Raw genomic sequence first — 10,390 nt, forward strand, 5'->3', positions numbered from 1 at the left:
AGAAGGAGAAAACCTTCTTTCCCTTTTTGTTAGGAGGCTGTAAAGGATCTGACACTGGGCTGGAGCTTCACTCTCCAGTAGGACGATGACCACAATCATCCATGCAGAGATAAAACGGAAGGATTTGAATCAAAGCACAGACTTGAAAACTGATTGTCACAGATGCTCTCCATCCAGTCTGACTTGAGGCTCAGCTTCTTTTAACAAGAAGAAAGTCTGTGACGCAAAGCTTCCTCACTGGATCCCGGGGCTCATAGATAAAGCGCTGTTTGGAGAGAGAGGCTGGCTTTTGGTCCGTTTTACACAATCATTCAAATCATTTTATAAAAGTGCCACACAAAAAAAGAAGAAAAAAAGAAGAAGTGACACTTGTTCAAATCACGACGCTTCAGCTTTAAGAGGCTGCTGGTTTGGGGGCGGGCAGCGCCGACGAGGTCATGTGACCCGCTGCTGCTGTTCCGACTGACAGCTGAAGACGCTGGTAATGTGGACTATTTTAACTAATAACTAATGTATGTCTGAAAGTTATCACAGATCTGAGCAAAGGAGTGCGATAGGGTCGTCGCGTCGCACACACACACACGCACACACACACTCTTAAAGAGACACACGGTGATAAATGAAGCAGTGCTGCCGAATGAGGGGGAAATCCTGATGAGTCTAAAGTCTAAAGATTTAGGAGTGTTTGCAGAGCTGTTTTCGATATTGTCGTTGTTTTCTCCTGCAGGAACGATGAAGCTGATCATCCTGAATGACTACGACCAGGCAAGCGAGTGGGCTGCAAAGTACATCAGAAACAAGATTTTGCACTTCCAACCCGGACCCGACAAGTTCTTCACATTAGGACTCCCCACAGGTGAGAGGGAACAGAAAGCGTCCATGTTCTGGCCTTTTTTTGTGTCCTTATTAAAAAAAAATCCTGATATGAAGCACTGAATCAGCCAGGGTGCTGTAGTTGCCTTCTTTTTTTTAACCAACACACATCCGCTGACTCAGTCAGATGAAGGGATTTAGTTTTTCTTTATCAAAATGCTTAGATGGCAAAAACAAAAACAAGAAGAAAAGAAATTCGCTGTAATTTGTATTTTCCATTGGGCAAAATATCCATTTAACATCCACTTATAAGATGGTTTCAGTAAGACGGGGTGAAACAAAGACAGTTCGGCAGCACTGAAAATATGTAGGTTAAAGCAATAATTAAAAAAATATATCAAAGCACATGTTTTGTATTGGATAGGGTCATACAGTAACACTCAGAGATTAATGTTGTGGCTATTATATTAAAAGGAGATGTGATTTTCCTTGTTCACTGTTTTGAAACCATTAAATCTAAACCAGATGCGCTCTGCTGTTCAGCCTCACTAGTATATTCATACTGCGCTAATTTTTCTAAATTTTTATTAACCACAAACTTGTTGGGTTTTATTGGGAAATTTTGGTGGTAGAAGGAGAAAGGAAGAAATTATTAAACCTCCTCCCATGGTCCAAGAGAGGGACAGTTATGGACTTCCTTTTTTTGCTTTTCATTATCAATTTAATAAATTCTCTCCTTTCCTCGCCTCTCCTCAGGAAGCACTCCTTTAGGATGTTACAAGAAGCTGATCGAATACTACAAAAATGGAGAAATCTCCTTCGAGTTTGTGAAAACCTTCAACATGGACGAATATGTTGGTAAGTGCTGATCTCCGTTTGCCTCAGCTTCCAGGACTTCTTTGTGTGATTTTTTTTTTGTTGAGGACGTTTGCACGAACCCACATTGCAGGTCTTCCCAGAAATCACCCTGAGAGCTATCACTCCTTCATGTGGAACAACTTCTTCAAGCACATCAACATAAGAGCGGAAAACGCCCACATTCTTGATGGAAATGCAGCTGACCTTCAAGCGGAGTGCGACTCCTTTGAGAAAAAGATAAAAGAGGCCGGAGGGATCGAGTTGTTTGTTGGAGGTCAGCCTTGGTTGGTTAATCCCTTGTTTAATGGTGTTGCAGTTGAAGACAGATGAAGCTAAGATAAATCCTGACATTTTGTTTCAGGGATTGGACCTGATGGCCACATTGCCTTTAATGAGCCTGGGTCAAGTTTGGTTTCCAGGACCAGAGTGAAAACGCTAGCAAAGGACACAATCATGGCCAACGCTCGCTTCTTTGATGGAGATCTCTCTAAAGTTCCCACCATGGCCTTGACGGTGGGAGTGGGCACCGTCATGGATGCAAAAGAGGTTAAGAGCTAATTTCAACAACATATATTCGTCGTGGTGTTTGGGGTCTTCCTGGTGATCAGCGGCTGAATTCTGTGGCTTCTGCGTCACATTTTCTTTCTGGTCAGGTCATGATCCTTATCACTGGAGCACACAAAGCCTTTGCTTTGTACAAAGCAATAGAAGAAGGCGTCAATCACATGTGGACAGTGTCGGCCTTCCAGCAGCATCCGCAGACTGTTTTCGTATGTGACGAAGATGCCACCTTGGAGCTGCGGGTTAAGACCGTCAAGTACTTCAAAGGTACGCCAAAACCATGTTGCATATTTCGCTTGTCATGCATTAACAGTTTGTATTATGAAATTGGTTGCATTGAAAAAAAAAGAGACTCACTGGATGAACTTTAGATAGTGTGTTGGTCTATCATGTAAAATTCCAGAAAATACAGATTTTAGTTGTAATGTTACTAAAGGTTTTCAAAGATTTTATCACAAAATCTGCTGAATTTTGCTTGTTTTTTTTTTCAGGGATGATGCATGTGCACAACAGGCTGGTGGAAGCACTTCCATCCCAACAGAAGTGAAGATGCCTCTAAAATGGGACAAAATATCACAAAAATACACTCCAATCATTCCTTACAATTTGAACTCCAGCTTGAGATGATGGTGAACTTTTAATGGCGCAGTGCAGACTGTCCGGTTTCAAATGGTTGTCGGCCTCGTGTCATTTTAGTTCTTTGTAATAAAATGCGTGATTTATATGCCTCGTGTGGCTTGGTTGGTTTTTCCCAGCTCCACTTAGATCACATGACTGAATGATGCCTTTCGGTGCTCCTCGTCCATATTTGTGTGGAAGTTGCTTAATTTGCTCAAAATGCAAGTTCGCTGTTGAGTTAGGTTTTTTATTTACAAGAACATTATATCGTACTTTTTTGTTTACAAACATCTGTGTATCTCTTTAATGCCATTTAGCTTTATTCTATAATAATTAAGAATAGAATTTTAGGGAGATGTGGAGAACTACAATTCCCGACAGCCCTTGAACGCATCTTCAAACCTGATTTCGGCTCAGAGGAAGAAGGAAGGAGATGGCCGACTAGTAGAAGGAAATATCATACTTCTCCTTCTTTGTCAGCAAGATTCGTTTCATTCAAGCTCATTTTTTTCACACTCTGAAACCGGAGGGGGACGTTGAAAACATTTAGCTCCTCTTCCAGGATGGCAGAACCAAACAGCAACGTCAGATATCAGGAGGTAGGTAACAGGTTGTTGGCTCGCTGAAACCCTGCTAACAGCTAGCTGTCAGTAAGCGAAACAAGGAGCTCAAGCGACCGAGCGTTTGTTTACGGGCGGAGGCCCCATGTGACGGAAAAATAATTTATATGCGTTTTAAACAAAACTACACCCACTTAGACTCGGGTCTGACTGGGTAAAATGGCCGTAATGTGACTGTTACGGCCAAGTAAAGGTAGCGTGTTTGTTTTAAGCTAATCCGTTAGAACGTTAGCTGGCCTGAAAACTAGTGCAGACCTGATTGTAACGTTGACTTCAGGAAAACCTCATGGCAGTGGTGTAGAAATGCGACAGTAAAGCTAATCAGAATATAAAAAGTTATCACTAAAATGTAGAGGTTGTAAGTCTAGAAGGAGTTAGCCGTTTTAGATCTAAATACATGTCAATGCGAATCCTGTTTTAGAGAAACTGTAATGCAAAGAATACGTTGCATCCTGTGGAGTTGCGTACTGCGTGTTTGCTGTAAAAATCGGCCGGCCTGAGGCATAAACGATCTATGCCTTGTGGCCAGCAGAGAGCACTTGCATATTATGCAAAATATCAGAATGTAAACAATAACACCCAGTAATTTTGTCTGAGAGAGCCCTCACAATTCTGTAAGTTAATATTAATACCTTTACTTTAGGATCCTCATCGATAACGTATGTCATTCAATAGCACCGAACTAATGTTATGTATTAAGTGCTTAAGTAAATAGTTGTGATGGAATAGACTTTTCTGGTTGGGTAAACATTGAGAGGAAAAAAAAACATGAGTCATGCATTAATCAGATGAATTATGACATCAAACTCGACTTGAAGATATCTGCCACCACCTCAACTTAACAGCAGTGTTGAGATATATTTTTTAATGTATTTTATTTGCATTCACAACCAGCCCGTTGCTGAAAATTCTTGCTAATGCAGTTTTAACAATTACAATAAACACCACACGTTATTGCTATCAAATTTTCAGTCCATATAGCTCCACACTATTTGGTATATTAAATAAGAATAGTGATGAGTGTGCATTTGTTTTTGGTAAAGGTATCCTTTTAAGAGAAAGTGTTTCAAGTTTAAATTGCTTTTTGTTTTGCAATTTTTCCTCAAGATGAAGGAACCAGAAAGTGATCCTGACTAATAAACAAACATTTGTCCTTTGCTGCTTAAAGTGAACATATCTTCTCTGGATAGCTACAGTGTTCAGTATAATAAATAATCCTATTTACATTAAATATCACATTACAGGCACCAATAGTGAAGATGTGTTCTCTCAGAATTTCTATATAATTGTTTTTCATTCAGCATGAAAAGCTATATTGTTGTGTGCTTTTATTTCAACAGCTGGTAAATGAGGAGGAGCCCGTCCAGGCCTCCCAGGAGAGCTCTGGACAGGATGCACCACCTCCCTACAGCAGCATCGCTGCAGCTAATGCAGGTTAAGAAAGTCTCTGCTTCACCTCCACCTGTCAGGCAACACCCTTTTTTATTGACTCAGTGCTGTTGACACCACTGTATGACAACTCGCCATCTAAAAGTGAAAGTGTCTTTAATAGCAAACAGCATTAAACAGCAAATGAATCTTTTTCTAACGTGCAATTATTCTCACAAAGGGCATAAAACCCAACTACATCTGGAAGTCAAGAATATTTTACTGAAGCCGTTCTGTGACCAGAAATCAATAGTTTAAGTAAAATGTATTCCATAAAGTTAGTAAATAATACTGCTATAATAAGTGCATATGAATGGAAAATAACTGTGAACGTTCTTCTTGACCCTAGATTATGTATTATCTAAGGATGGGTAGGCTGAGTGGAGCCAGTGTCATGTTTCTAATCTTGCATCTATAGAGGTTATAGGTCAACCAGTGTGTTGCGTAAGTGGGCGCAGCCTGCAGCTCTTCTTGGATGAGTTCATTGATCTGAACTGTTACTCGGTATTTGAAAGGAGCACTCCTGGATGAGAGCCAGACGACCCAGATAAAAGTCTTGGCTTTTATGGGGAGAGCATGAGCATTAATGGACGTGTCTGCCTCTAATGCCGTTCTTCCTGCCGTAACTCATTCCACCGCGTCAGGGTTAGGAATTCTCAGCTGCTGCTTTCGCTTTCAGAGAGAAGTGAGAGAAGATTTCTGCGCGTGTCAGCAGCCAATCCTTAACCACAGGGGTAATCAGTAGTTCTTGGCTTTCGTTTGTCCCCAAAAGCAGATTTAGATTTAAATCATTTTATATTGCCATTCAGACTGTTAGTGTATGTAGTGCATGGCACCTCAGGTCTGAGCTTTCACACACATTTCACCGCTAGTTTGAAAATATCTTTACCGTGACCTTAAATCTTGTCAAATTAACTTCCTATCCAAAATATGATGTTCCTAAACCTTCAGCATGTTAGCGCTGATATACAAAGTTCTCCTCATGCTTATGGTCTGCAAGAGATTCAAGATTTATTTGCCTGGTACTTATTATTAAAAAGTACCAGCCTCTGACAGTACATATAGCAGTTTAACACTGAAGGATTAGTCATTTCTAATTTGTGCTTCTATAAACCACCTGAAGTACTTAAAAATAAGATATTTAGCAAGAGTGCACAGCTGGTCTCCATTGGAAGACAGACTGGGAAGATCAACTAACAGCCAAGAATGGATCATAATCCAAGAGGAGAAGCGAGTCGTTTCCAAGACAGCCAGCAGCCATCAGACAGAAACTAGACGCTCACCGGACCTGGTCTGGTATCAGGCCGGGTCTGCGAGAAGCTGACACCCCCAGTGGTTACTGGCCTTTTATTTTTCTGCACTTTTCTCTCAGATCAAAATTAAGTGCTAGGCAAAAAAAAAAAAAAAAAAAGTAAAGTTAGACATACCTCTAAAATATGCCATGAGAATTTCATTTCTGAGGCAGCAGAAAACAGCTTAAACCATATTTTAAATGTTTATTTAGTCAGTGACATTTCTCTAGGAATTGTATTTATTACTATGCTTATTATGTGTTTCTGAACTAGGACAATGTACAAAAAGGTCTACCAGAATTAGCCAACAGGTTGCTTTTCATCTGTCGCTGCATAGCGATGTCGAGTCCCTCAGTTATTTATTTTAATTATTTGATTGATTAAAAAAATGATAACTATATCCCTGATTAGCAAGGAATTATTTCAGCTGATGTATTATTTGTCCCCAAAGATAAAACTGATTAATATTTAATGAGGCTAATGAAACATGATATTAATTCAATTGAATATATCTTATCATTGCTGAATCCATGTGAACTGATCCAGCCCTCAAAAATAATTTCCTTCTTACAGGAATTGTTCCTGCTGCAAAAGAGACATTAAAATATTAACATATTAATGTTGACAAAAGGGGAAATAAATTTCAACCCTAACCCTTTTTTTTCCTTTAAAGGTGTTTTTATTTATTTTGGGGTAAAAATTCATCATAACAGGCAGAAATTGCAGAAAGCAACAAAAAAAAAAAAAATTACATAGCAAATTTAATGTTTTTTCTCTTCCTGTAAGCATCAGGCTGATCAAAAACCCTCTTCACTCGTTTCGTCCGCAGCGTTCTTTGAGTACAAGGAAGAAGGAGGGAGATTTCCCAACCCTCCGTCGTACAACGTTGCCACCACTTTGCCCTCCTACGACGAGGCCGAGCGAAGCAAAGCCGAGGCCGCCGTCCCCCTGGTCACTGGAAGGGTCTCGGTACGTCTCCTCTCCTCTCCTCTCTGCCGTGTTAGGAGGCAGCAGAGGTAAGCAGGAGTCATTGGAACGCGTGTCCTGCTGTCGTTGCAGGAAGACGACTTCGTGGCCAGAGACGACTTCGAAGACGCCGACCAGCTGCGGATAGGAAACGACGGCATCTTCATGCTCACTTTCTTCAGTAAGACATTTTCAGTGTTTGCTGGCAAACCGGTGTAGAGAGAGGAGACATTTTACATCTAGAGCAGGTCGGTTCTGACGGAATACATATGGGATGTTTTTGACAGAAATGGACCGATGATCAGAGATCTGGATAGGAACAGTTTTAAGTCTTTAAGTGCTTTGAGCTTTGTGATGTTTCTGAGTCTGATTTTTACTGTTTTTTGGGTGACTTTGTTCTACTTAATGAACAAAGTCTTTATTTGAAGTCAGCATGTTGTATTTATTTATGTTATGTGTTAAAATTGATTTGATGAGGAAAAATCTGCAAGAGAACAAATATGTTTTCGCTGTATGTACATCTGGAACATTGTATGATTGCAGTGTTAAGTTTAACATGCTAAACCTCCAAACATAAAGTAGGAACCTTATAATCACTCAACGTTAATTAGTTTTGTTTTCTTTAGCAAGTGTGCATCATTCCAGATTTCGTCAGTTATATTTTAAAAGCCCTTTTTTCGTTTTCACCACAACACCGTATGACATTCCTCGTTCATTCCTGTCTGTTTTCAAACACATGGACAAACATTTCTCCTGCTTGACGTCATTTGGAACATTTTTCTGTCCCCAGTGGCATTCCTCTTCAACTGGATCGGCTTCTTTCTGTCGTTCTGTTTGACCACGTCAGCGGCCGGTCGATACGGAGCCATTTCCGGCTTCGGCCTGTCCCTCATCAAATGGGTTCTCATCGTCAGGGTGAGAGCGCGTTTCCGTCTCTACGCTCAGCAGGAAGGAGTCTCATCGTCACTTGTGCAGCTCCTTACACCGCATCTCTTTCTGGTCCTAGTTTTCCACTTATTTCCCCGGATACTTTGACGGACAGTACTGGTTGTGGTGGGTGTTTCTGGCTCTGGGTGAGTGAGAGGGCTTTTGCATTCATAAAAGTGTTTTCTTTCTAGTTAAAACAAACTTTATTTGTCTCATTTATGATGATATTTTTGAGATCGTCTGTTACGTCATCATTTGTGGATTTCAGGTTTCATGCTGTTCATCAGAGGCTTCGTTAACTACTCCAGAGTGCGCAAACTGGTAGATCCCGCTTACGCCAACCTGCCCAGAACAAGAGTGCTTTTCATCTATTAGAGGTGAGTGGATTTAGCCTCGCTGAGATGATGGTTTACTCTGGTTGCTAAAGTTACAGGCACACCTGGTAAATGTGTTAAAAAAAAACTGAGAATAAATACTTTTTTATGGCAGGAGCATCACTTTAAACACTGAAAGTTTCTGTCATTTTCTTCTCTATAAAGTCTTTGGTGCCATGATTGTTATAAGTCCGTCTGTTTGCAGTTTTTCCACTCTTATACTCTTTCAGGTCTATGGATTAGCTCTCCATCGTCCAAAGTCCAGTTTTTCTCCAGTACACATCTGTAAGAAACAGATCTCTGATCTTTGTCCGGCCTTCTTCTCTTCATGTCAAGCAGATGAAGCGGAACAATGTTCGAGAGTCGCATGAAGAGACTTCACCGGAAATCAGCCAGACGAATTCTAGACGAAGACGACCTCAAGATGGTAACATATTCAGGAAATATATAAAACATGTGTTTTTCTTTTGTTTAGACATTTCATTAATGGAACATGGTAAGCAGTAATAGTTCCTTTAGCTGTTCATTAGTGGCTAATGTTAAGTGCTATTTACATCTGTTGTAATGTAAGAGTATTGCCTTATCGGATTTGATGGTAGCATAAGAGCATGCATCTGCTGCCAGGTTATTAATTAGAGCCAGGCTCATGTTGGCCAACGGGTTTTCTAATTCGCGCAACACTGTAGATTGACCACAGCATGCAGCAACACTTTGTAACATTTGCTTCATCGATCTAATATCCAATTAGACGTTTGTACTTCAATCAGCTATTGGCCTTAAGCTGTGCTGTTCCTTCTTCAACCACTAGGGGGCAGCGATGTCTGCACATGTCCAGACGGGACAAACAAGAGAGCCTGCTTGTAATTTGCTATTCGAACATACCAGGTTGACCTCTGCTTGTCAGAGGTTTCTTTTAATAATTACCGCGGGTTAAATCAGGCGAAACAATCCAAACCTGGAAGAAGAATTCAACGTACCGAGATGCTCTTGAAAGAAACCCAGCGTCTTGTTTTCATTTCACCCAGACAAGCGTCTGAATCTCTGAGCTGCTGCAGTGACGCTGCTGAATTTTGGTGTTTGTCTGAGAAGGTCTCATTTGAACGCTGCAGTCTGACCTGCCGATGACTCCACTGTGAGTCAGGGAGAATCTGCTGCAGGAAAAGCTCAGAGATTTAAAGAAAAAAAAAAAAAGCTGTGTGGATTTCAGCTGTTAATGATCCAGTTTGAACAGCTGCATCACAATAATGAGCACAAAAATAGCTGAAATTCCTCCTCCAGGTGGGATTTTTGCCTTAAGATTTAATTGACAGATGTGGGTTTTTTTTTCCCTCTTAACTTTCTTTGCACAGTGTTAGAAGTTGGTATCAATTAAAGCAAGAACGTTGCTTTTCAGCTGCACTTCTAGAAGTGTTAGCGGTGAAACCCAGATGATGTTATTCCCAGTTCACACTGAACAATTTAAATCATTAACTTCATACTTCTGCCATAGCTTTGATTACACACCAGTTATGCTTGTTTCTATGTGGCGTAGAGCTAAACTTTGGGGTTCTGTTGTTAATGTAACTGTACAGAAATCATGTAGCGTTAAATAAATGTCACTTTCAATGGGTCTTTTGTGTCGTCTGTTTTTATTTTTCTAATTTTCGCCCACCTATTGATACAACTCTTAAAGTATAAAGCTTCAAGTCAAGAAAGACATGAAGCTCTATGGAGTTTTTTTTATCAGCAGAAACTTAAATGTCACTAAATCACCGAACCTACAACACTTTGAATTTACAAGAATAGTTTTATATACCTGTAAACGTCAGAGTTCTGGTTCTTACTCATAAATTCACAGGAAAGTCAGCAGAGTGCTTGGAACCTGGTTAGTGATGAAGTTTCTCTGGTTCTTCCTTTCCACATACAGGCACATCTTTCAGAACCAGAATAGAAC

General features: G+C 40.4%; 2 protein-coding genes across 3 annotated transcripts; both read left to right on the plus strand.

Moving 5' to 3' along the window:
* The first annotated feature begins 434 nt into the window (after nucleotides 1-434).
* gnpda1 (glucosamine-6-phosphate deaminase 1) lies at nucleotides 435-2,956 on the plus strand. Of its 2 annotated transcripts, none has more exons than XM_055033970.1 (7): nucleotides 435-481; nucleotides 728-856; nucleotides 1,570-1,671; nucleotides 1,763-1,945; nucleotides 2,033-2,217; nucleotides 2,325-2,499; nucleotides 2,724-2,956. In XM_055033970.1, the coding sequence occupies exons 2-7, from the start codon at nucleotides 733-735 to the stop codon at nucleotides 2,777-2,779; spliced, it is 825 nt and encodes a 274-aa protein (XP_054889945.1). In that variant the 5' UTR covers nucleotides 435-481; nucleotides 728-732; the 3' UTR covers nucleotides 2,780-2,956. The 2 variants fall into 2 exon arrangements, with proteins under 2 accessions (XP_054889945.1, XP_054889947.1); XM_055033972.1 differs by lacking the exon at nucleotides 435-481 and adding an exon at nucleotides 492-512.
* Nucleotides 2,957-3,256: 300 nt separating this feature from the next.
* Nucleotides 3,257-10,066, plus strand: LOC129362453 (NEDD4 family-interacting protein 1-like). The gene is made up of 8 exons (XM_055033973.1): nucleotides 3,257-3,449; nucleotides 4,811-4,904; nucleotides 7,020-7,159; nucleotides 7,250-7,337; nucleotides 7,947-8,071; nucleotides 8,163-8,229; nucleotides 8,352-8,460; nucleotides 8,797-10,066. The coding sequence occupies exons 1-7, from the start codon at nucleotides 3,414-3,416 to the stop codon at nucleotides 8,456-8,458; spliced, it is 657 nt and encodes a 218-aa protein (XP_054889948.1). The 5' UTR covers nucleotides 3,257-3,413; the 3' UTR covers nucleotides 8,459-8,460; nucleotides 8,797-10,066.
* Nucleotides 10,067-10,390: the final 324 nt, after the last annotated feature.

The sequence above is a fragment of the Poeciliopsis prolifica genome, unplaced genomic scaffold (assembly GCF_027474105.1).
Source record: "Poeciliopsis prolifica strain line A6 unplaced genomic scaffold, Auburn_PproV2 SCAFFOLD009, whole genome shotgun sequence".
NCBI lineage: Eukaryota > Metazoa > Chordata > Actinopteri > Cyprinodontiformes > Poeciliidae > Poeciliopsis > Poeciliopsis prolifica.

Excerpts from the sequence above, each read along its gene's own strand:
- LOC129362453 (XM_055033973.1), top strand. The coding sequence starts at position 3,414 with ATGGCAGAACCAAACAGCAACGTCAGATATCAGGAG. Across the intron at positions 7,160-7,249 it reads TGGTCACTGGAAGGGTCTCG|GAAGACGACTTCGTGGCCAG; the intron begins GTACGTCTCCTC and ends CTGTCGTTGCAG. Across the intron at positions 7,338-7,946 it reads CTTCATGCTCACTTTCTTCA|TGGCATTCCTCTTCAACTGG; the intron begins GTAAGACATTTT and ends TTCTGTCCCCAG.
- gnpda1 (XM_055033970.1), top strand. The coding sequence starts at position 733 with ATGAAGCTGATCATCCTGAATGACTACGACCAGGCAAGCGAGTGGGCT. Across the intron at positions 857-1,569 it reads CACATTAGGACTCCCCACAG|GAAGCACTCCTTTAGGATGT; the intron begins GTGAGAGGGAAC and ends GCCTCTCCTCAG. Across the intron at positions 1,672-1,762 it reads CAACATGGACGAATATGTTG|GTCTTCCCAGAAATCACCCT; the intron begins GTAAGTGCTGAT and ends CCCACATTGCAG.